The sequence below is a fragment of the Nannospalax galili genome, unplaced genomic scaffold, assembly GCF_000622305.1.
Source record: "Nannospalax galili isolate Female #2095 unplaced genomic scaffold, S.galili_v1.0 scaffold54, whole genome shotgun sequence".
NCBI classification, from domain to species: domain Eukaryota; kingdom Metazoa; phylum Chordata; class Mammalia; order Rodentia; family Spalacidae; genus Nannospalax; species Nannospalax galili.
Window position 1 is genome coordinate 8,554,840 of NW_008341028.1, and position 26,664 is coordinate 8,581,503.

The following is a 26,664-nucleotide window of genomic DNA, read 5'->3' on the forward strand; positions in this document are numbered from 1 at the left end:
TTGTACAGCTGGAACTTTTTTTTTTTTAACTAAATTGTATTTAATTTAATTTAATTTGAATTTAAATGCAGCTTTGTGTGGTTAACACACAAGCTCATAACAGCAGTGATTTAGAAACAAGATTATGGAGCTGGAGACATGGCTTAGACATTAAGAGCACTTGTTGGTCTTGCAGAGGACATGAATTCGATTCCCAACACCCATAACAGGCAGTTCATACCCACCTGTGACTCTAGTTCTCTTCTGGCCCCCTTGGACACCTACACACATGTAGCACACACACACACACACACACACACACACAAAATCTTTTTTTAAAAAATCCACCAAGATTACTTTTAAGCTATGACTTTAGTCATAGAGTAAATAAAATGCTGTTACCACTGCAGATCACAGCAACACAAGAAAACTATCTCCCAAAGACTTCCCATAGTTCACTTTGAGTTGACTTTTTAGCATGATACAAAGTGAGAATAAAGATAGAGGCTTGCTTTCCCTGCTGCCTAGTTATCCCATTGTCCCAGTAATGCATGTTAAAAAAGTACTTCAACATATTGCCAAATGCTGGACTCTTCCTTTCCACTAGCCTTGTTCTAAGTTACCATGGCTTACCAGCAAGGCTTGAGAATGGAGTCTTCCTGATTTTTCAGAGTTATTTTGATTAGTGTAAGTCCAGTTTGCAAAATGGTAGTAAATAGTGATCCTAGAGCTTGTTCCAGGAATAATAAGTTAATTCAGCATTGGCTAGTTTTACATTTGTGTAAAACTGAAAAAGAAAATCATTTAATCATCTCCATAGATGCAGAAAAGGCAATTGGCTAAATTTAACATCTATTTATAATAAAACCCTTGAGAAAAATATTAATAGAACAAAAAGGGACCTGCTTCATAGCAACCAAATATTTACAAAAACTTCCAGTTAATAGCCTAGGTTAGGGTGAAAGCTTGAACGCTTTTCCTCTGTGAACAAGATAAGGTTATCTGCACCTAGCATTGCCCTGGAGTTCTAGCAGCACAACAAGGAATGGAAAAAAAAAAAAAAAAAGGATTAGAAGAAATAAGTATTGTTTTTATTTGCAGATTATTCACACAGGGGAAAGAACAAAAAGAAGAACCTGCTAGAACAAATACGTGACTCTAGCAAGGTTCATGAATTCATACTCAGCGTACATAACTAAATTGTATTTCTAGTACTAATGAATAATTGGAAACTGAAATAAAGAGAACTAAAATTTGCAGTGATACCCAAATTATGTGCAAGATTTGTATGCTAAAAGCTACAAGAAATTCATAATAAGTTGTATCTGAATAAATTGGAGCTTGTCATATTAGTAGATCAAAGACTCAATGTTTTTAATGTGCCAGTTTTCCAGATTCATATGTAGATTAGTCCAGTTCAACCCATTCATAATTCCAATAGGGTCTTTACAAGGGCTGGGGATATAGCTCAGTTGTAAAATACCTGCTTGCTTTGCATGCATAAGGCCCTAGATGTAATCCCTAGCGCTCGCTTAAAAAAAAAAAAACCAAAAAACTATTTCTATAAGAAAGATTGGTTCTGTTATAGCAGAGGAGAAGATTTTTGCTTATTTGTTGTAATAGATATCAGCAAACATAATTTCAGAAAATCTTTCTAGGAGAGTTGGTGCATGAAAATACTATTTTAAATATAATATTAAGTAGTTTAACACTTTTTTTGGGTTAAACTCAATTAGTCCAATACTATGAGATAGTATTATTCATATTTACCAGATAATAAGTCATGTAACTTAAAAGGCTGAATTCTGACATATGCAGGCTCTGGGTCTTGTTCTCTTAACTGCTACCCAATTTTGTTTCCTTTCTAAGTACTGACTACTGAGTTTTTATTTGAAGATTACATTCAAGTGCAAGTTTATACAAAGCTCAGTCAGCCAGTATTCCCATTACTGTGTAGGAGGTTGCTGGTGAAGGAAGGCATGAAGAGTGGGTAGTGGATTACTGAATTCTCTAGAGAGAGAACTGGTAGCACAAATACAGATTGACTGATGTGATTAAGAGAGGAATTGGCTCACACAGTTATGGAGGTCGAGAAGTCCCCTAGTGTGCAAGCTAGAAAAGCAAGCAAACAGTATCGTGACTGATCCAAGTCCAGAGGCTCAGCTAAGCTCCTTAGTGGAGCGCCCAGTCCAAGGCTGATGGCTGTAGAATTCAGCTCCTGGAGCCCAAAGGCTTGAAGAGGTTCTCCCTTCCAGAGAGACTGACTTGTCTTTCCTTTGCCTTTTTTCTGCCTTTTCATTCTATCCTGGACAATGACCCCCCACCCCACCCACACACACATAGTTGATTGGATAGTGTCTACCCATGATGAAGACAAGGGCAGCTCTTACCTCACTTGGTCCACAAACTCATTTACAAAACATACCTCCCAAAACATCCCCAAACATGTTAAAATTTTATTTTCATTTTTATATTCAGTGGCAATTATTTGTTATCATTGGAGAATGAGTGGTTGGATTTTGTTGTTGTTGTTAATTGGGGTTTTGTTTTTTATTTTGTGACAGAGTCACTGTAGCGAAGCCTGGCCTGGAACTCACTAGGTGTGATGGCATACACCTTTAGTCCCAGCACTTGGAAGGCAGAAACAGGTGCATCTGGTGGATTGCTGTGAATTCAAGGGCAGCCTGGTCTACATAGTGAGTTCCAGGCCAACTGAGGCTACAGGGATATCCTGTCTCAAAACAAACAAAACAAAACAAATATCAGTTTTATAAGCAAGGATTGGCTAAGGTTAGGTGAATAATGGCAAACACATAATATCCTAATTTATGTATGGTATTAGTTAATATAGTGTCTTGGTGGCTATATTTTGCAAACTTAAAAAGATAGGGGTTTTATGGCTTTTTGAGTGTGAAAGTCAGCCTGTGAAATACATAAAGACTTTGAAAACTTGGGATTTACAGGCTGTGACTTCTTAGTCCAGCATCAGAATCTGTCTGGAGCATTTTCAGCCACCCCCTCGTGTCTTCCCCAGTCTAATTTAGTGATCAATTATCAATTAGGGTATTCTAGATTTAACTCTGATATGCATCTAGGTTGAGATTCATTAACATTTGGAAACACTTGTTTAGAATATCCAAAGCTTGGGCCATCTGAAAAATAGACTGTGTGATCATTGTGTTTCATAAAAACTGAGAGTACACAAAGTTGTCAGAAAAAAAGTGATGGGGAAATATGGGAGGTGTTGGAGGGGAGGGAGTGGGCATGAATTTGATCAAAACACCTTATATGTGTGTATGAAATTCTCAATAAAGTTTTTTTTAAGTTTTTTTTTTTTTTTTTTTTTTTTAAAGCTGAATTCTTAGTTCTCATGAGTGGCTGTCAGCATCCAGACGTCTGCTCTAAACTCATTCATTCCTGTCTATCAGAATATACTCCTCCCTCTCCATTCTCATGTTATCATTCTGCTTATAATTGGTTGTGCATAGCTCTGAAAGTGGTTGACATGCCCATAACCACTCCGTCTCAGACCCCCAATATCTATGATTATTGGAGTATTTTCTTTGGGCATTTCCTGACGTAATGTTTTCTCTTGTTGCTGATTGCTGTTTTCAGAGGTGACTGATCGATCTTTGAGTTCCCAGATGGGAAATATAAAGAAAGAGTCTTTTATATTAAACTGAAGGATAGTAAAGTAATAACCATGAAAAGTAAAATTATTAGTGCCTCGTTATTTAAAAATTAGAGGGAATCTGAACTGAAAAGACTTAAGAGTTTACCTAGTGTAAATTCCAGATTTATAAGTAAAATTCAACTGAAAGAGGAGGATTGACTTTTCAAAGATAAACACAGATAAAATAGGACTCAGTTACATGGCAAAGAAAGCAATTGAACTTTTCATAATTTGAAATTAAAATTATTAATATGGTTTACAATAAATATCACATTCATTAACCAAACTTTTACAAATTGTTACTTTTATCATTGCTGCTTATTAATTTCCTTTAAAAGAGTCCAAATAATCACCATTTAAAGAAAAAAAATATTTAGTATCTTAGAGTTGCTCCAGGGGTAGGATGAGACCTTCGCAGGAAATTTAGCTAGTCTTACAGGTATGAGATTTTTATCTTTCCATTCAATTGATTAGAAAATAAAACTGTTGGTAACGTATCTTTAATAAACTTGTTCTATTTGTTCATTTTCTTTTCAATACATTCCAGTTAAAGAGAAATTAACTGCAGACCCAGACAGTGAAATAGCTACGACCAGCCTACGGGTTTCTCTCCTGTGTCCAGTAAGTAGCTAAGACTTGCTTTTGAAGGTTGATACACATTTTCTTTTTCTGTAGAGTATGTAAGAAATTCTGTTTCCTTTTCAGGTACACCCACTACTCTTACAGTTTATCAAAATGGAAAGATATTGAGGCACAAGACTTGTACCTAAACAGTTCTAAAGTATTCCTTACTTTTCTTTTGTTTTTTGAGACAGGGTCTCTTTGTAGTGCCAGCTGGCCTGGAACATTCTGGCCTCTACCTTCAGAGCGCTGGGATTAAAGGCATGTGTCACCCCACACTCAGCTAAGTATTCCTTACTTTTAGGTCTAAACACTGCCTTCAGTTAATGACTGTTTCCTAGGCACTAGTTAAAATATTAAAACCAAAGAATGCTTCTGGTTTCAGTGTATTCTTAAAACTTTCACTTTTAAGCCAGGAGTAGTGGCACACACCTTTAATCCCAACACACAGGAGGCCAAGACAGGTGGATCTCTGTGAGTTCAAGGCCAATATGGTCTACATAGTGAGTTCCAGGCCTGCTGGGGCTACAAGGAGACCCTGTCTCAAAAAGACCGAAAAAACCCTTTCACTTTTAAAAACAGGGCTCTGTGTTTAAAAAATTGAGTCATAGACCCAGGCGTGGTGGCACATTCCTTAAATCTGAGCACTTGGAAAGGAGAGGCAGGCAGATCTCTGTGAGTTCGAGGCCAACCTCGTCTACATAGCAAGTTCTACTCCACCAGGGCTAGCACAGCCCTGTTTCAAAAAAACTAAGGCATAATTACCTACCCATGCAATTTAACCATTTTGTCAACACCTACTGTAAGAATCCTCCAATTAAAAACCATTCTGTTCCCAACACCACCCACTGGGAAGGGTGACACACACCTATAATCCCAGTTGTGGGGAACTGAGGCAAGTAGCAGGGCTCTGTTCTGGGGGAAAGAAGACATTCTATTCTGCCTAATGGAAATTTGTATGGTTCTAGAATTAACAGGAATACTTTTAAGCCATAAAATGCAGTAAAAAATCAGTCATTTGATTATTATTTTTATTTTATGTGAATGAGTTTTGTCTGCATGTATGTACGTGTGCCGTGTGCATACAGTGCCCACAGAGGCCAGAAGAGAGCATTGGAGCCCCTGGAACTGGAGTTACAGATAATAGTTAGCCGCCATGTGGATGCTGGGAATTGAACCCAGGTCCTCTGTAAGAACAGCAAATGTTCTTAACTGCTGAGCCATCTCTCCAGCAAAAATCAGTCATTTGAATGAAACAAATAGAATATTGTAAGACTTGACCAAAGTATTAAACCTCTGGAGAGAAAACTGTACTATTATAGTTTATTTCAGGGGGCTGGAGAGATGGCCCAGGGGTTGAGAGCACTGACTGCTCCTGCAGAGGACTGGGGTTTGATTCCCAGCACCCACATGGTGGTTACGGACCATCCTTAACTCCAGTTCTAGGGGAATCAGGCGCCCTCTTCTGACCTCTGCAGCATTGCACGACACAGGTGCTCTCACATACATGCAGGCAATACACTTGTACACATAAAATAAAAATAATAGGGCTGGGGAGATGGCTCAGCGGTTAAGAACACTGGTTGTTCTTGCAGAAGACCCGGGTTCAAATCCCAGCACCCACATGGCAGCTAACAGCTGTCTATAACTCCAGTCCCAGGGGATCTGAACAGCCTCTTCTGACCTCTGCCAGCATTGCATGACACGGGCACACTTAACTACATGCAGGCAATACACGTATACACATAAAATAAAAATAATAAAATTAAAAAAAAATTCTTTAAAAAAAATAAAAATAAAAATAATAAATTTTTTTTTTTAAGTTTTATTTCATAACTGATTTGATGTTAGGTCCACCAAAAGCAGGGATGGCAGTTGAATCTAGCTTTCATATGAAAATAGATGGAAAATTAATAATAAATTACTCTGACATTTTGATTACCTTTTGTTCTATAATTAATCAAATTAGTCATATTTAAATGTATGAAGACTGAAAGAACACATCTATTTCTGGATTTGCCTGAATTGTTCAAACAGGCCTGGTAGTAAAAGCTTTCGGTATTGAAATCCTGCTATTAAGATGTTCATAGTGCCTGTATTCTTAAAGAAACAAAGAATTTGAGCAAAATTGAAGTGGTATTTGACCTACATCTGTCTTTTATCATTTAGTAAGCCTTCAGTACAATATGAAAAAGTTATCAGTGCATGAATTAATTTACAATTACATACATACTTTTTTTTTATTCCTTCTTTTTGGGGGGTGGGGGTCTTTTTATTTTGAGACAGTGTCTCTCAGTAGCCCCAGCTGTCCTGGAACTCACTATGTAGACCAGGCTGGCCTTGAACTCACAGAGATCCACCTGCCTCTGCCTCCTGAGTGCTAGGATTAAAGGCGTGCACCACCACACCCAGCCTACATATCCCTTTTAAATAAAACTTTTTTGCTAATGGAATGCTCTTTATAAAACTTTGTAAGTAATAGGAAAAAACACAGCACAGTTAGAGCCCACTAAATCCTGACCAGGTGGATGTGTCATTCTATTCTGCATAGAACCTCTTGATTTTCTTTATAGCCGGTCTTTTCCTTAAGAAAAATATCTTTATGTTTTTATTAAAAATTCTTTAATAGCCATGTGTAGTAGTGCACGCCTTTAAAAAAACAATACTTTATGTATACGAGTGTTTTGCCTTCATGTATGCAGTGCCCATTGGAGGCCAGGAAAGGGTGTCAGATCCTCTGGAATTGGAGTGACAGAAGGTTGTTAGCCACCATGTCAGTGCTGGGAACTGAACATGGGTCCTCTGGAAGAGCAACCAGTAAGCACTGGTTCCTGAGCCATATCTTCATCCCTGCACATTCCTTTAATCCCAGCATTCAGGAGGAGAGGCAGGTGGATCTCTGTTGAGTTCTAAGATAAGCTTGGTCTATATAGCAAATTCGAAGCCATCCAGGGCTTCATAGTGAGACCCTGTCTGAAAAAACAAGAAGTAAAACAAAACTATAATAACAAGATAAATTTTTTAGCATACTGTGTGGTAAAGGAAAGTAGATTGTTGTTGCTTATGAATAACTTATTAAAATACAAGGAGAAATATTTAGAAAACAAAGTGATAAATCTAGGTTTTGCTTTTGTTTTGTATGAGTGCTTGCTTGCATGTATATATGTGTATCACTTGTGTGCCTGGTAGCTGTGAAAGCCAGAAGACATCAATAAGATCCCCTGGAACTGGAGTTACAGGCATTTGTTAGGCACCACGTGGGTCCTGGGATTGGAACCTGCGTCCTCTGCAAGAGCAGCCAGTGCTCTTAACCACTGAGCGATCTCTCCAGCCCCACTATCTAGTGTTTAAACAGTCATAAAATTGGCTCAAGACCCTCTCAGGAGATAGAGGCAAACGAATCTCTGTGAGTTCAAGACTGGCATGGTATACATAGTGAGTTCAAGGCCAACTAGAGCTACAGGGAGACCCTGTCTCAAAAAAATTAAAAAAGACTCAAGACCAGAGAAGAAGATGGTGAGACAAATACCTTTAAGAATAAAACTTTTAAATTTTAAAAATATTTTATTCATTTTTCAAAAAATTTTATGTGTATGAGTGTGTTGCCTACATGTATGTAAGTGTACTCGTGTCATGAAAGGCCCTCAGAAGTCAGAAGAAGGTGTTGGATCCCCGGGAACTGAAGTTATTAATGGTTGTTAGCCAAATGGGTACTGGAATCTGAACCCAGGTCCTCTGTAAGAGCAACTGGTACTCTTAACTACTGAGCCATCTCTAGCCCCAGGAATAAAGAATAAAATAATTTGCTGGGTGTGGTGGTACAAACCTTTAATCCTAGCACTCAAGGAAGCAAAGGCAAGTGGATCTACATAGTTCCAGGCCAGCTGGGGCTACAGGGAGACCCTGTATCAAAAAAACCAAAAAATTTTAAAAATTAAAAAATAAAATAATTTAAGCAACCTATCGTGTCCTTCTTTTCTTCAAATCCTGACTTACCCACTCCTCTTTCTTGGCTCCTTGCTGCTTCATTTCATCATAAAATACCAGTTCAGGGAATCTGATCAGAAGCTTCATTCTTCACTTAAAGCACCAGGAAAGTCTTGTTTGTCTGTGTTTCCATCTTAAAAGTGTTTATAGCTGTGCTAATTTATAGTATTTATAACATTTAGCACTTTCATGAAACATTTATTCGTGTAAATAAGCAGTCTGGTGTAAATTGCCACAGTTTTATTTGTAGAACTAGTTTTGCATTTTTATAGTTCAGGTGCTTCCCCCACATTATTAGGAAATGTTCATCACATTTTTACTCCTTTGCCTCTTGGTTTAGTGTGCCAGCTTTAAATTTTTCCTTTGTATTCCTGCTTCTCTCTTGTTCTTTATAGCAGTTTTAGCAGTTCATTTTAAATTGGCATCTGCTTTCAAAATTCAGATTTTTGAAAGCAGCTATATGTAGTGTATAACTACAGTACTTTCATGGGTTCTTATTTGGATAAAGGGATAATCCCTTACAGTTATTCAGTAACAGAATGGCCATATATTTTAGGTATGTTTTTACTCAAAAATAAAGTATAATTGTGACAACTCATCTATATATCAAATTTATGGAATCATAAAATTTCTTCTCTTTCAAATATATAAATATGCCATCTCACTATTTCATTTCTGTTGCCCTTTTGTTATATGCACAGCTCAAATAAATGAGTTTGTGTGCCATTTAGCTAAAAGCAACAAAAATAAAGTGGTTTTGCTTTTTGAAAAATTTTTAATTCTGTTTTGTTAAGAGTAAAGATGGAAAAGTTTTTGAGAACTCATATTGTAAGTTGTTCCACAGACCTCTAAGCCCAGCTGCAAATGACTTGGAGTTATTATAAGGGAAAAAAAAACAAAAACAGACTAGTAATTTACTCAAACTATTATTATGAAAAGTTATGAGATTTTTCTTATTATCACACTTCTTATAAGAAAAAGTACATATTTTAACATTTTCATGTTCTTTTGATACAAGCTGGTTGAGATTACATACAGCACCATTGAGTAAGGTCAGCCACGTTAGAAAACACAGAAGAGTTGTTTATAGTGTGTTTATTTGGCAATGATGCATCTTGTCCTGTAAAGAAAGAAGAGAAGCTTGTGATAACAAAATGAAGACTCCCAAAGCTCATCCTCTCCTCTGACACCACGTTAGAGACAACAGATTCCTATTTGTCTGATAGATACCTAAATTGTAGTGATTGATTTTAAAAATTAGAGATGAAGATTCACATAACAGTTATTTTGGTTCTTTGAAGCCAGGCATGTGTGGTGTAGCAAGGGCAGTACAATGAACATGAGCGTCTGTTTTCTTGCATTCATTTGCAAGTGTCCTTCTGCACCATTCACACGTTGAGGTACCTCAGAACTGTAGACCCCCATCAGTGAAGCTCACCACAAAGGCTTGAGGTCTTTCTCACCTATGTGAACAGAAGGCTTGACAGCTTTAAGATTCCTTTTACTGAACTTCTATTCAATTCTTTTTTTTTAGTATTTTATTTTTTAATATATTTTTGAACACTTTATTATTTTTATGTGTATGTGTGTATTGCCTCCATGTAGGTAAGTGCACCCGTGTCATGCAGTGCTCCTGGAGGACAGAAGAGGCTGTTGGATCCCCTGGAACTAGAATTACGGACAGTTGTTAGCTGCCATGTGGGTGCTGGGATTCGAACTCTGGTCTTCTGCAGGAACAGCCAGTGCTCTTAACTGCTGAGCCATCTCTCTAGCCCCTATTGTTTTTATTTTATGTGTATGAGTGTGTATTGCCTGCATGTATGTTAGTACACCCGTGTCATGCAATGCCGCGGAGGTCAGAAGAGGGCTTCGGATTTCCCGGAACTGGAGTTAAGCCACGATGTGGGTGCTGGGAATTGAACCCAGCTCCTCTGCAAGAGCTGTCAGTGCTCTTAACCGCTGAGTCATCTCTCCAGCCCCTCAATTCTTTAAAAAAAAAAAATTTTTATTTATTTATTTATTTTGTGTGTGTGTGTGTGTGGTCGTTTTGAGGCAGGGTCTCCCTGTAGCCCCAACTGACCAGGAACTCACTGTGTAGACCAGGCTGGCCTTGAACTCATAGAGATCCACCTGCCTTTGCCCCCCAAGTGCTGGGATTAAAAGCATGTGCTACCACACCCGTTTTAAATGTTTTTTTTAATGTGCTGTGAGTATATTGCCTGCATGTATGTAAGTGCACCCATGTTGTGCAATGCCTGAGGAGGTCAGAAGAGGGCATTGGATCCTATGGAACTGGAATTACTGGTGGTTGTTAGCTGCCATGTAGGTGCTAGAATGGAACAGGGTCCTCTGCAAGAGCTGCCAGTGCTCTTAACTGCTGAGCCATCTCTCCAGCCCTTCTATTCAATTCTTAATGATTTGATTTACATAAAAAGACCAAAGAATGTATTGTTCAATCAGCATGAATTCTGTAGTGACTAGGGCTTCCTCCAGTGTTGATTTTGAGCTTTATTGCTTTGTGGTCCAATAGAATGCATGGAATTATTTCAATATTTTTGTGTTTGTTGAGGTTTGTTTTGTGGCCCAGTATGTGGTTCCATGTGGGAAAAGTTCCATGGGGTGCTAAGTAGAAAGTGTATTCTTTGGTGTTTGGGTGGAATAATCGAAAGATGTCTGTCAGGTCCATTTGATGTATGGTATCATTTAATTCAGATGACTCTCTCTCTATTCCTTCTCCAACTGACCTGTCCTAATGGAGACAGTGGCGTATTGAAGTCCCCTACTATTACTGAGTTGTCAGAAATTACAATGGACTCTCATATGACCATTTGAAAATTGCCCTGTTCTGACTTTTTTCTAGTTCCCTCTCTAGAACTTGTAATGCTAATTGCTCTTGCCTTTACTTCTCCTTCACATCTCCTATTCAGGATTCAAGGACTTTCTTTTCCCCTTAGAGACAAGAGTTATGCAATTTGGGAGTCTTTTAGATAGACCCACTGAAGGGGGTCCAATTACCTCACCCTGTGTCCCTGTTCAGCATGGAAGAAGCTAGAGTGGTCTGCCTCCCAATTCCCTATTGGCAATTTGGGTAACCCCTTCAGAGGATGACATAATAAGAATAGGAGGTAAGAATTGGCTAGGCAGTTAGGGTAAAAAGACCCCAAAGAAAAGTAGCCAGTTTCTTGGCTAAAAGTCAAAATGTCTTTGGGCCTGTTAGCAACATGCTCTGTTCCAAAGGCCAAAAATGTCAAAAGTAATTGGGAGCTTGTATCTAATCCTTCAAAGATTTTAGGTTTACCTCTTCAGAGCGGGGAATATTAGAGTACCCAAAAGCCCCATAAAAAGAAAAAAGAAAAAAAGAATACCCGTTAAGAGTATTGTTCAAGTTTTATATATTAAGCAGCAGTAACTCTCCTTGTTAGTTAGCAATTTTGTTATAAACCAGGTCTTCTGACTGCTTCCATACCATCAAAAAAAAGACCAAAGAGCGTTTGGAACAGAAAATCCATTGCCTATTTTCCAATAGCCAAAATATTTGTGCTAGTCTAGAAATATTTTCTAGCCACTCTCTAGTTGGTAGTACCAAACTAAATATTTTTGTGTATTTTTAGGGGAAGGGATTTGTGTTTATTTTTTTTAAGACAGAGGTTCACATAGTCCAGGCTGGCCTCCAGGCTCATTATTCTGTCTGAGGATGACCTTTAACCCCTGACCCTCCAGCCTCCACCTCCAGAGTGTTGGAATGACAACTGTGGCTCGCATACTGAGTTTTAGGCAGTGCTGGAAATGGAAGCCAGGACTTTGTGCAGGCTAGGCAAGTGCTCTACCAACTGAGCTACATCCAAAGCCCCAAATTAAATTTTTATATCTTAAGTCAGACCTGAACTGTGAAATGCAAATTCATACTGCTGCCTTAATATTAAGTGAAGAAATCATAGGTTAAAAATCCTTGACAAACACAGTGACGGCACACAATTCCCAACAGCAGAGCTGTTGGGCTCCTTCTGATGGTTCATGGAGACAATGGCTGAGGCAGCCAGAGATAAGGATTACTTCAGAATCCAAGCCATACGCCATAGAATTTATGATCTGAAAAGAGATTATACTCTAAGGCCTTCCTCTCACATATCTTAATCCCGTAATCCCCCAGCTGCCTGTTCACATCCTTTTTTTTTGACACAGGGTGTCACTGTGTATCCTTGGTGGTACTTGAACTCACAGAGATCTGATTCTGCCTCCCCAGTGCTGGGGTTAAGGCATGAGGCACCATGCCTGACCCATTCACATCTTTTAGGCATGAAACTGTTAGCATGCACAGCTGAAGACTTTTATCAGTATAGGACTACCTTCCTGCAGCATGGCAGGTACATTTCCAAAGCTGAGGACAACAGTAGGAGACACACACATAAGTAAATAGTATAATCACGTGCATGGTGTAGAGCTGGGAGAGCAGAGCAGAAGGGCCCTCTCTGTTTACTCCAGGCACCTCCTGTCCCTACTTTGGACACTAAGTTGATATTACTCCTGTCTCTTAAGTTTATGACATGTTCAGAGTCCTTTTTAAATTCTCTATCACTACATCCTGTTGAAGGAGGAAATGATGTTACTTTAGACATAGAAAAGGAGGCCCAGAAAGGTTAAGTGCCTTTCCTAGGAGCACAGTAAATCATTGGTACCAGAACAATAAGTTAGGACCCCTATGGCAGTTAATTTCCTTGTTAGATAAGGAAATTGCATATTTCCCTGAAATCCTTCTGAGCTAAGACTCTTTTCTTCATTTAACTCATATCCTTTTAAAACCTTTATACTTGAAGCTCACTATTCTCTGGAAACTCTTTTTCCATATACTTAGCAAATATTGTGGTTATAGAAAGTAAGTAACTTATATACTCTGTGTCCTCTGTGAGCTTTGGGGACCCCTCTAGTAGTTCATGGTGTTCTCTAGGGAAGGAGCTTGGGTAATGTCTCTGGACTGTATTTCTACCTTAAGCTACAGCTCAGGAACAGATGAAAAGTTCTCCATGCATGGGACAGATTCAACCTGTGTCAGTTCAAGCAAACAATCTCAGGGCCAGCCAGAAGGAACATCCCCTGATGTGCTTAGAGGCTCTTCAGACCCAGAACTGTGAAGTCTCCTGTGACACTCAGTAAGGGTACACACCACCTCCTCAGAGCTGCCCCCAGTGATTATGTCCCACACCATGGGGGCAGAAATGGGTGATTCTGCTCCATCTGGTGACCTACTTTCATTCAGAGCTAAAGCTAATAGATACTGATCACTGGATCTTGCCATATTTAATAAGACGTTATTTTTCCTTTTACTGAATCCTCGATTCTTCTGGTTTGGTTTGGTTTGGTTTGGTTTAGTTTGGTTTAGTTTGGTTTTGAGAAGGGTCTCTCTGACCTCAGCTGGCCTTGATCTCACAGTGATCTGCCTGCTTTTGCCTCCCAAGTGCCGAGATCTGTGCCACCATGCCTGGCAATTAGATGATTCTTAACTTTTTTCAGATTGTGGGCTGCTTTAAGAATGTGATGTGGGAGCCAGGTGTGGTGGTATAGCCTATAGTCCCAGCACTTGGGAGGCAGAGGCAGGCGGATCTCTGTGAGTTCAAGGCCAACAAGAATGTGATGTCAGGGCTGGAGTGATGACTCAGTGATTAAGAGCACAGGATGCTCTCACAGAATACCTTGGTTCAATTCCCAGTAGCTAACCACCGTCCGTAATTCCAGTTCCAAGGGATCCTAGGCTGCCTTCTGACCTCCGCGGGCATTGCACGACACGGGTGCACTTACACTAACATGTAGGCAATACATTCATACACATAAAATAAAAACAATAAATAAAACATTTTTAAAAAAATGTGATGACTGGGTATAGTTTTCACGCCTTTAATGTGCCCAGGACTCTTTGAGAGTTACAGGCCAGACAGGGCTGCATAGAAGACCCTGTCTTTTTTTCTTTTTTTTTTTAATTTTATGGGTCTGGGTGTTGTGCCTGCATGTGTGTAAGTGCAATCATGTCTTGCAATGCCCACATAGGTCAGAAGAGGGTGTTGAATCCCCTAGAACTGGAGTAACAGATGGTTGTTAGTTCTGTGTGGGTGCTGGGATTCAAATCCAGGGAAGACCCTGTGTTTTGAAAATAAAAGGGGGTGGGGAGAAGAATGTGAGCGTGTTGGGAATGTAGCTTAGTGATAGAGTGCTTGCCTAGCATGCACAGGGCCTTAGGATTGAGCACCAATACCATATACAGACAAAAGGAAGAAAAAGAAAAACAGATACACAAGAGCACTTTCTCCAGAAATTGCACATACTTAGAAAGTTTTGCATGTAATTTCACAGGGATTTATGGCCCTCCCAATCAGAAGCATATCTATAGTCTGTGAATTGGAATAAATGGAATGAAAGCCTACCCTTGTGGTAACCTTTACTTATTCACTATGTTTGAAAGAAATACTCTAGTTTAACCTGTAGATAGATGTCACTGAAAATGTCTTTCATTTTGTTTCACACTAATGAAACTATATGCTTTAGATCAGAATATGTACACAACTGTGTTTCAGGAAATCGTTGTCAGAGCTTAAGTTTTGAACAGCAATCATCTAACATTGAACTTCTCCCTCTCTTTTGAAGCTTGGTAAAATGCGGCTGACAATTCCATGTCGAGCCCTTACGTGTTCTCACCTGCAGTGTTTTGATGCAACTCTTTATATTCAAATGAATGAGAAAAAACCAACCTGGGTTTGTCCTGTCTGTGATAAGAAGGCTCCATATGAACACCTTATTATTGATGGGTATGTCATTTTTAAGTTTTTCCTTGCATCTTGAAATGATCCTCTGTTACCTGAGTTTTATTACCTATCAGCTGTGAAATAAAAATCTAGAGGTAATTTTCTCTTAAGTTTTTCATTTGTAGGATTTTTATTCTAGAAATCTGTGATTCAAAGTAAGTCATTAATACTATAAGTACTTTTCATCTTTAACTTTTTAATTTTTTTTTAGTATGTGTATGTGTGTAACATGTTAAATGTGTGCTTTTCCTTCAGTACCTTCTACCTCCCATACCTTTTGCAGAATTCTAAGTACCAATAGTTCTAACAGGATATGCATGTATCTTTTACTAATGAGTCCATGTATCTATGGACATACAGACTATATTAGAGAAAGCAAGAACAAATTGTGGAATTCTGGTTCACTCAAACTCATCAAAAACTTGAACTTTGGGAGCTGAAGAGATGACTCAGCAGTTAAGAGCATGTACAGCTCTAACAGAGGGACCCAAGTTCTATTCCCAGCACCATTGTCAGGCAGCCCACAACCACCTGTACCTCCAGCTCCAGGGGATCCAACACCTCACCTTCCTCTGCACTCCATGTAAACATACACACATATACATAATTAGAAATAAAAGATAATAAAGTCATCTGGGAAATGGGCTTTAATATAAAGTAGCTTGTTTCTAGAGTCTAGGTCTGGCCTTAGTTCTGTTACATCAGATGTATTTTCCATTTTCCTACTGTCAGCTGTCAGGACTCCTAGAAAAGGACCAGCCAGCTGTGTTCTTGTCCTTAATTTCTTCCTCTTTTTTTTTTTTTCGGTCATCACCTGTTGCATCACAGTAACCAGTTACTTTAACATTCATCTGCTTTTTACTTTTTTTTATTTTTAGATTTTATGTATATGAGTGTTTTGCTGGCAGGTTTAAAAGTGTGCTACATGCATGCAATGCCCAAGAGGCCAGAAGACAGTGTAGGATCCCCTGAAATTAGAGTTACTGATGGTTGTTAGCCACCACGTGGGTGCTGGAAACAAAGCCCTGATCCTCTGCAAGAGCTGCAGTGCTTTCAACTTCTGAGTCATCTCTCCAGCCCTGATGTTTATCTTTTTTTTTTCCTTTTCTTCCAGATATCTTAGTATGATTCTGTCACTTGTTTGTCTTTTTGCCAATGAACAAGAAAGTAAATTGTAAAAAAGGAAGATATCTACTTAATATTTCTCAAAGACAGCTTATTTATAGTATTTGAGTCTGGATGGAATAAAACAGGAAATTGAACATATTTATCAATGCAGTTATAACCAAGAGTGTTAAAGAATATAAATAAGTAGCATAAATGTTTTGCAGTCAATGTTTCAGAAGCAAAATGATCACTAACTAGTAAATCTGAATTATTAGCAATATTTTTCCAACTATATATGTTATATATCTTTAGATTCTTCCCTTTCTTGTAATGTTCTCATTCTCTCTCTCTTCTCTCTCTCTCTCTCTCTCTCTCTCTCTCTCTGACTCTCTCTCTGTCTCAAATTGGAAAGCATAAAAGGCTTTTTTAATATAATTTTTTGGTTTTGCTTTTTACATAATTCTGATTGTGTGCTCTTAATAAGTTTTTGTCTTTGTTTCATTTAACATTATAACCTAGTGTTTGGGCACAGTTGTTTTTAGACATTCCCTATGAATATTCTTTAATAGCTGTATAGGGCTTAACTGTCAGTAGTACATTTGTGTGTGTGTGTGTGTTTGTGTGTGTGTGCGCGCATGTGTACGCATGTGTGTCTTCAGTTTATCAAATAAGACCTTATGAGCAATTTCAGATCTGAAACTGTGCCGGGTGTGGTGGTGCACGCCTTTAATCCTAGCACTCAGGAGGCAGAGACAGGCGGATCTCTGTGAGTTCAAGGCCAGCCTGGTCTCCATAGTGAATCCAGGACAGCTGGGGCTACAGGGAGACCCTGTCTCAAAAAGAGCCCCCCCTGAAAAAAAAAAAGGAAAAAGTATCAGTACATATAAAATTGCCACCCAGGAGTATTGGTGTGTGCTTGACTTGCTCACAGAATTTCTTTTTTAAGATTTATTTTTATTTTTTACTTAACGACTATTTGGCCTGCGTGTATGTAAGTGTACCATGTGTGTGCAGTTCTCGTGGAGACCAGAGAGTGTGTCAGATCCCTTGTAACTGGAGTCACAGAAGGTTGTGAGCTGCCATATGGGTGTTAGGAACCCATTCTGGATCCTCTGCAAGAGCAGCCAAGTGCTCTTAACTGCTGAGCCATCCCTCTAGCCCCCAGAATTTCATTTCAGTGTCTTTTTTTTTCTTGACCTCAATTTTTGTGAACATTTTTTTTTTTCTATCATTAAAATTTTCTGGGTCAGGGAGGTAGCTTGGTGGGTAAAAGTACTTGTCACCAAGCTTCACAACCCTCAGTTTGATCCCTGGGACCCCCATGGTGGTAGGAGGGAACTCTGACTCCCACAAATTCTCTTTGATTGCCGTACTCATCCTGTGGCATTTGCAAATGCATGCATGCACACACAAGCACACACACACACACACACACACACACACACACACACACTCTCTCTCTCTCTAAGTGTTTTTAAAAATCTGTAATTCTCAGTTACCTGATACTTCCTTATTTGAATGTACCACAGTTCAGGTTACTATTTTTGAAACTATTTTGCAGTAGGTTTTGAGAACAAATGTAACTTACCTGCTCTTTCTCTTTCCTCTCATTTACTATTTGTGTAAAACAAAGATCTAACTATTTTATTTTATTTTCCTCTGTGTATGAATTTTTGTATACATGTATGTAAGTGCACCTGTGACATGCAGTGTCCACAGAGGTCATAAGAGGGCATCAGTACTAGAGTTATGGATGGTTATTAGCTGCCATATGGGTGCTGGGAACTGAACCTGGGTCCTCAGCAAGAGCAGCCAGTACTCTTAACCACTAAGCCACCTCTTCATCCCCAGATACAAATATTTTAACAAATGTTTCTCATTCATCTTCATTGAAAATGTAATATCCTAAGGGTAGATTTTTTTTTCTAGGTTGTTTATGGAAATCCTAAAGTTCTGTACAGATTGTGATGAAATACAGTTTAAAGAGGATGGTTCGTGGGCACCAATGAGATCAAAAAAAGAGGTGCAGGAAGTCTCTGCCTCATACAATGGAGTTGATGGTGAGTGGTGGCTTTTCACAAGGGTGGGCAATGCTGTAGTTCAGTATTAAAATGCATTTGTTTTTAGAAACATTGACAGGATAAACAACTCAGTATTTGGTAAATTATGGATTCAATGTCTACAAATAGCAAAAGTCCTTTTAAATCAACTTTTCTGCCAGCTTTACATTTTTTCTGGTATTAGATTTCAAAGTTTTATAATCTAATAAGTCATTTTTTTAAAGTCATAGTTTTGAAACACTATCCTTTTTAAATGGTTAACATTTGGTACAGAGTAGTGAATAGTCCTTTTTCTTTGTGTGTGTGTGTGTGTGTGTGTGTGTGTGTGTGTGAGTGAGTGTGCTTGTGTTTCATTTGCAGTGTGTTTCTGCTGGAAGGAGACGGTAAGGTTTTTTTAATATTTTATTTATTATTTTTATTTTTATGTGTATGAATGTGTTGCCTGCAAGTGTGTAAGTGCATCCATGTCGTACAGTGCCTGCAGAGGTCAGAAGAGAATGTTGGATTCCCTGGAACTGGAGTTATAGATAGTTGTTAGCTGCCAAATGGGTGCTGGGAATTGAACTCAGGTCCTCTGCAAGAGCAGCCAGTGACCTTAATTGCTGAGCCATCTCTCCATCCATCTCTCCTGGCTGTGAGGTTTTTTGTTTTTAATAATAACTTTTTTTAAATTTTTTTATTTTTTAGATGAAACATTTCATTACAGCTTTAACATACTCAATAACAATTTCCAGAGCAAAGATACATCTCTTTCAAAAATGGCTATAAAATTTTTAGGTTCACAGTTGAATTAATACAGTTATACAATATTGAACTCAGTATAAACCCTGTAAGACATAAAATTGAATGAGTTTTTAACCTTTAAAAAAGATCTCCATTTCATTTTAAAATATAGTTTCTTACAGAAAGACTCATTGTTTTTGCTAATAACACTTAGATGTTGGTTCATGCATCTCTAATCTGTGAGGTTTTTAAGCTTAATGTTAATATTTCCTAGTTATGTCAGATCCTGTCTAGGTAAACACACAGTCCTGCTCTCAAACTACCTTTATTCTCTACTGTATAGTGAACATAAAAGTTACATTTTGATTGCCATAATTCAGAATCATTTTTCAAAATAATTCATCAATATCCCAAAATAAATGATAGTTTTGGTCATTTGGAGGCAGGATCTCCCTGTAGCCCCAGCTGACCTGGAACTCACTATATAGACCAGGCTGGACTTGAAACTCACAGAGATCACGTGTCTCTACCTCCTGAGTGCCAGGATTATAGGCATGTGCCACCATGCCTGGCTTAAAAATATCTTGTTTTTATTTTATGAGTATTAGTGCTTTGCCTGAATGTATGTAAGTGTACAGTGTGTACAATGTCCACAGAGGCCAAAAGAGGGCATCGGTTCCCCTGGAACTGGGGTTATAGAAGGTTAGCTGCTATGTAGATGCTGAGAACAAAACCTGGGTCCTCTGCAAGAGCAGCCAGTGCTTTTAACTGCTGCACCACCTCTCTAGCCCCTAAACTGATACATTTTTAATTTATAGTAACACTAAAGAAAGAATTAACACAAGTCTTGTTTGTTTTGTATTTTAATTATTCCGGCAGGATGCTTGAGCTCCACTTTGGAGCATCAGGTGGCTTCACACAACCAGTCCTCAAATAAAAACAAGAAAGTAGAGGTGATTGACCTCACCATAGACAGTTCATCTGATGAAGAGGAAGAAGAACCCTCTGCCAAGAGGACTTGCCCTTCCCTGTCTCCTACATCACCACTAAACAATAAAGGGTAAGTGCTGGAATCGTTCCAAAAAATTCTGTTGTGAAGTTCATTTGGTAAGCAGGGTTAAAGGCCTGTCACATAAGGAATTACGCTTGATTGTAAAAGTTAGTTTTCATTTTTCCCAGGTAAGTGGCATTCTTTTTTTTTTTTTTTCTGTCTTGCTGTAGCTCCAGCTGTCCTGGAACTCACCATGTAGACCAGGCTGGCCTTGAACTCATAGAGATCTGTCTGCCTCTGCCTCCCAAGTGCTGGGAATAAGTGGCATTCTTGAGAAGTACATTAAAAAAGTAATTTGTATATAGTACCCATCGTATCAAAAGATGATCCTGGAGCTGGAGAGATGACTGACTGGTTAAGAGCACTTGCTGCTCTTATAGAGGACCAGAATTTAGTTCCCAGAACCTACATTGGGCAGGTGCCTATAACTCCAGCTCCAAGGGATCCAATGGATCCAGTACCCTGTTCTGGACTCCATAAGCGCCCCCAACACATAGCTTTATTTTATTTACTTATTTTGTGTATTGTTTACATGTATGTAAGGGCACCCGTGTTGTCCAATGCCCAGGGAGATCAGAAGAGAGTGTTGGATCCCCTGGAACTGGAGTTAAAAACAGTTGTTAGCTGCTATGTGGGTGCTGGGAATCAAACCCAGGTCCTCTGTAAAAGCAGCCAGTGTTCTCAACCACTGAGCCATCTCTCCAGTCCCCAATTTACATAGCTGTTTTTAAAAAGATTATTCTGATACATATAGTAGCTCCAGTAGACATCAGAGTCTCCAAGAGTTTTGTTCTCATTTTATCAAGTTTTATTTTTATACTTGTTTGCTTGTTTTTTGTGTGTGCTTTAGTATGCACTCAACCGTGGCACACATGTGGACATCAGAGGATAACTTTCAGGAGTTGGTTTTCTCCTACCATGTGGGTCCCATGGATCAAACCCATTTTGCCAGGCTTGGCAGCAAGCACCTTTATCTTCTGAGCCATCTGACTGGCCCACATTTAAGCAGTCTTTGATGAAAGTTATATATGACTCTATTCCTGCATCTTCTCAATTGTTTCTTCCTTATATTTCCCCTTTCCTTTCCTACGTGGTGAGACTCCCCTTCCAACATTGTTTTGGGGTCTTTGTCCAGCATTAGCCTGGTGATAATCACTTTGTCAGGGTGAATGTCCATGTGGACAGTTGTTCCATTAGCCTTTTCCCACTGTACTCGTTCAATGGAGATGGCACATTCCTATGAACTGTCTGCCAGTCTGCTGATGGTTAATGTCCTTGTAGAACCTGAACTCCATCATCCTTTGGATAGACACAGATGGAACATTGTTCATCTGTCTCAGCTCTCGGAAAGAGAGGAAGACATAATCTTCCTCCGAATGTGAGAAGACGTACTAATTGCCTTTAGCAGTTACTACTTGGGTCAGAAGTCACAAAGGGATTGAACTTCATTTTGGTGTCTGCTCCTTCAGCAATGGCTGTTCAAGAGCTTATTGAAACACACATGGATACCCCATGTCTGATTTAGGAGTAGACATAGAAAATTTGTATTTGTAGTAAGCACCTAGGTGATTCTGAAATCTGCTCCTAACATTGACTCATCTTGCCTCTAGGTTTGTGTGACCTGACAAGGAAAGAACTCAGAGATGACTTGAGTTTTACTAAACAGTATTTCTTGTTTTGTAGACTGGTTTTCTATATTTCCTAGTAGTTTGCCATCATGCTGTACCACAGGAGGTGTGAGTTAGTAGCACGTGCTTATAACACCATGATTCATAAGGCTAAGGCAGAAAGATTGCCACTAATTTGAGGCCAACCTAGGCTACATAGTAAAATTCTTCTCAAAAAGACAGAAATAAACCGGGCGTGGTGGCGCATGCCTTTAATCCCAACACTTGGGAGGCAGAGGCAGGCAGATCTCTGTGAGTTCAAGGCCAGCCCGGTCAACATAGTGAGTTCTAAGCCAGCTGGGGCTTCAGGGAGACCCCGTCTCAAAAAGACAGAAAGAAAGAAGGAAACAAAGAAAGTCCAGGCTTGGTGATACATACCTATAATCCTAGTCCTTGAGAGGTGGAGGCAGGAGGATCAGTTCAAAGCCAGCCTCAGTTATATAGTAAGTTTTAGGCCAACCTGGCAGTATGAGAGCCCATCTCTAAAACAAAACAAAACAAAACAAAAACCCAAATGACTTAACTTTTACGTTGAAGTAGGTATTTAGGAGTAGCCTAGAGACTGGTTAACCAGGAGGATATGCTTAAGTGATACCAAATACTACAACTTATATAAAGGGCATGAACACCCTTGGATTTAGGTATCTGTAGGAGGTTGCAGAACCTGCCCCACAGACAGGGGGCAACCATATTGTCATATTTTTATGTCAAGATTAAAAGATGTTTCATAAAACCGAGTATATAAAGGCTGGGGTTAATTACCTATCTCCTCTTTAGAATATTAATAATAGTCATCTGTGAACTATGCAGTAGCTTTACTATCTAACCATATTTTTTTCTTAAGGAAAACTTTGGAATCTTTTGAAATTTAATATTTCTTCTTTGAATATTTACTTTACTGTCCCTCCCAAAATAGCTCTGTTTATTATGTTTGGAAAATTGCATTAGATGCATTAACTACTTCCTGAGTTTCCCAGTGTCTAATTGAACCCAGATACAACCCTACATATGCCAAGCCTTTCTCTGCCCACCCCCTCCCCCCGAAACCCAAGTATTTACAGCATTCTTACGTGAATAGGACCATAGTCAACACTCTGCTGTTTCTACAGCAGGGACCACGATCCTAGAAACCTAAGCATAGCATATTGTTTGCACTTGTGTGTTGTAATCGTAGAAATAGACTTCCAAATAGAATCACAAAATTGAAAGAAAAGCAATCATCCAAAAACTAGTAAGAGGCAAGCAGCACTAAAGCGTAAAAATACCTTGTTGTCTTTGCTGTGGGTGTTTAGTTCATCCAGAAGTTTCCCATGCTGCTTGGTATACATAGTGTTTGGAAGAGTAGCATTCTAGCTGCTTTATTCTCTTTTATAATCTCTTAAGCACTGACAAAGGATACACACAGCTAATGGAACATGGTACTTTTTTTAGATGTTTAAAAGGTTTAAGTTCCTATTAGATAAAATGCTTTTATAAAGCATATGAGAATGTTTTATGTTTAATATCCCATTCAGAAAAGAGTGGCATGTAGTTCTAATTAGAACTCTGTTCCCCTTGAATCGAACCTTGGTGTCTTTTGAAATATTCTATACCACTGAAATTGTGACCCAGTCCCCAAGTACTTTACATGGAGTACCAAAAAGCAAAAGGTTGGGCTGGGAAGGTGACTTGATGGAAAAAGTTCTTGCCATGTACATGTGAGGACCTGAGTTCAGATCCCAGAACCCACATAAGGCCAGATGCAGTAGCTTGCATGTCTGCAATCCCAGCTTTCCTACATGAGATGGGAACTGGAGAAGGAGAGCGCCTGGATGCTCACAGGTCAACTAACTTGACAAACAAAGTGGAGGGCAAGGACTGACACCTGACCTGTCCTCTGACCTCCATGTGTGTGCTGTGACACACGTGCCCACACACATATAAAAGTAGTCTCTGTATTCTTTCCTTTCTCTTTATTTTTTGTTTGTTTGTTTTGGTTTGGTTGGTTTTTTTTTTGTTTTTTGTTTTTTCGGTCTTTTTTTGAGCCAGGGTCTCCCTGTAGCCCCAGCCAGCTGGGAATTCACTGTCTAGACCAGGCCGGCCTTGAACTCAAATAGATCTACCTACCGAGTGCTGGGATTAAAGGTGTGCACCACCACACCCGCTTTCCTTTCTCTTTATTTTCTATAGCTTCTGTGTCTATTGACCTCTTGTATGGTTGGGATAGCATGTAATAACTTTATATGCTCTCCTACGACTGTACTAATTATTTTCTTTTCAAAATAAGTTTTCTTTCTTTTTTCTTAAGGGAGGTAAAGAACAAGATTTGATGTCCTGTCTGTCTAAACATTCCACTTTTCCTAGGTCCCTTTTTTCCAGTTACACTACTTACTTCCCTTTAGAAACTCCTCACCCCCTCTTCATTGGAACACTTCTTAGCCCCTTCTCACCACTTCATTGGACTCAACAGCCCTTTTATGCAATGTGCTGCTGGCTGAGCTGGGCATTGGGCACCAAAGTTCCCTAACCAGACCTGACTCTGAGCCAACTTGAGAGTGTTCATTCCTTGCTGTGCAGATTGCTGTGTTCCTCTATTTTTGGCTGTGTTGGCTGCTCGACAGTATCCCTAGATTTCTTACTAGCCACCCTTCTACTTCCTACTTTGGAAAGGCTGCAGTGTACTTCCCTGTGGGCACCTTTCACTGCTGTCCTGTGATGGTGGCTCAGCTGTGCGTTGCTACTGCCTTCTGGGAATGGTGATTGATATTCTAAAGACTCTGTGGGCTGAATGGTCAATACCATTGCATCTCTCTGGTTGTCCTTACTGCATAGGACACTTATTTCTTACCGTTTATTTTACTTTGCTTGTTTTTTATTTCTTTTTTTTTTTAACAAAACTTTTTAAAAATTTTTATTTATTTTATGTGTATGCATGTATTTCCTGCATGTAGGTAAGTGCACCCATGTCCAGCAACGCCCGTGGAGGTCAGAAGAGGCTGTCGGATCCCCTGGAACTGGAGTTACGGACAGTTGTTAGCTGCCATGAGGGTGCTGGGATTCGAACCCGGGTCTTCTGCAAGAACAGCCAGTGTTCCTAACCACTGAGCCATCTCTCCAGCCCCGCTTTTTTATTTCTTTAGCAGAAAGAAATTGTGAGGTACAACTTCATTTGTTAAACTTAAACTGACTTGTAATAGTTTTCTAAACATTTCCTTCCTATAGCATTTTGAGTCTTCCTCATCAAGCATCTCCTGTGTCCCGCACCCCCAGCCTTCCTGCTGTAGATACAAGCTACATTAACACCTCCCTCATCCAAGACTACAGGCACCCTTTCCACATGACACCCATGCCTTATGACTTGCAAGGTGAGTCACTGGTTCTTCACTGTTGTCACATAGGTTGATGAATTTCTTTGATTTGTGTATTCTAGACTGGGTGAGTCTAAGAACAGAGCAGAAGAGTGGGAGAGCAGAGTCTTGATCCAGGACTGAGAGGAGTAATAGACTGTGGGCATAAAAACCCACCTGCTTTTGATTGTGTCTTCCTCTGTAGCTGGCATTTTATTACCACTGGTAACATTAGTGCAGTGGTCTTTCAGCTTTGTGAGCTTTCCAGAATTCTGTGGCTTGTTTTTGGATGACTTCCAATATGTGCCTTTCAGTTTTGATGTTTATGAACATTATATTTTGTTCCCTGATTGTGACTAACACAACAGACATCGTGTGTAACTATGTTGTACTACAAGGCATGCTCTTACTGTGTAGCCCTGGCTGGCCTGAAACTCACTGTACAGGTCAGACTGACCTTAAATTTGTTGGCATCCTCCTGCCTCTGCCTCCCTTGTGCTGGGATTATGGTGATGCACCTTTTTTTTTTTTTTTCTTCACATAGGGAATTCTAGGCCAGCTAGGGCAACAGGGAGACCCAGTCTCAAAAGACCAAAGATATATATATATAATTAAATAATTAAATAAAAAGCTACTTAGGAGGAGTCAGTAAGAGCAAGGTATTCATTGCCAAAACTTGACTTTATCCTTCATAATTTAGAAGTAGAAGAGCCATAAAACAGTGAGCTTAACTCTTCATGTTTAAATACAATTTCTTATGGAATAGGGTGTAAAACCCGTGTTTGTTAAGTACTGAACTATTTGGAAAGGTGGTTTTTTTCTTTCCTTTTTTCCTTCCCCAAACTAAAATTTTTTTTTTTTTCTTCCACAGGATTAGATTTCTTTCCTTTCTTATCAGGAGACAATCAGGTATGTTATATGAAGAAATCAGTTACTTTAATTGCATATTAAAATACTTTAACGTATAAGACATAGCCAGGAGAAAGAATAAATTTCCTTGTAAAGAACTGAGTGCATGCGCCAAGTGTTGCTTTGGCTATAAGAATTTAGATGAAAAGCCGAAGTTTCATTGTTCTCCCAGCAGGGGTAAGAAGAGCGCAGACTTGATTTCTCAATGCTGTTGTTTAAAGAAGCAGGGCATTGAGCCACACGGCTGAGAGTTCTTGGCTGAATACACTCGTGTGCCACACAGTAACACTTCAGTTTAAGCCACAGATGTGAGAGAGGTCTCATCAGTCTGTGGTGGAGCTGAGGAATCTGTGTTGCCCAGGACACTGTAGCTGTTGAAAGCTCTTAGCACAGCATTAAAGCTGCCACACTGCCAGTGGTCTGAGAGCATTGCACATCCAGTTGTGTGCAGTCCATAGGACTCGATAGCGACACCAAATGACTGTGACATTTCACTGTTAAACTACATGCTGTGTCCTGCCAGTGGTGCCCTCTGCTGTGTTTACTGCAACTCTTGATTGCTTCATTTTCTCTTATGATCTTTTATGCTTGACCTGATCTCATATTACTTTATCCATCGTGACCTCCTCTCAGTGTACAAAATCTGTTGCTGAAAGGCCACATCTAGTGACTGACCTGGAAACAAAATTAAGTGACTAAGGAGCATGGAATGAGAAAGTCAATGATTATTTGCTCACCAGTCAGGCTGTCCCATTCCACCATAGCTGCAG

General features: G+C 39.3%; 1 protein-coding gene across 1 annotated transcript in view; it reads left to right on the top strand.

Annotated features, from left to right (window-relative positions):
• The window catches only part of Pias1 (protein inhibitor of activated STAT 1), a 132,351-nt gene that overhangs the window by 98,620 nt on the left and 7,067 nt on the right, over positions 1–26,664 (top strand). Inside the window, exons 9-14 of the mRNA XM_008836534.3 lie at positions 4,200–4,273; positions 14,894–15,054; positions 18,088–18,218; positions 19,821–20,001; positions 24,861–25,003; positions 25,857–25,894. Coding sequence (XP_008834756.1) covers positions 4,200–4,273; positions 14,894–15,054; positions 18,088–18,218; positions 19,821–20,001; positions 24,861–25,003; positions 25,857–25,894 — 728 coding nt within the window. The remainder of the gene's footprint in view (positions 1–4,199; positions 4,274–14,893; positions 15,055–18,087; positions 18,219–19,820; positions 20,002–24,860; positions 25,004–25,856; positions 25,895–26,664) is intronic.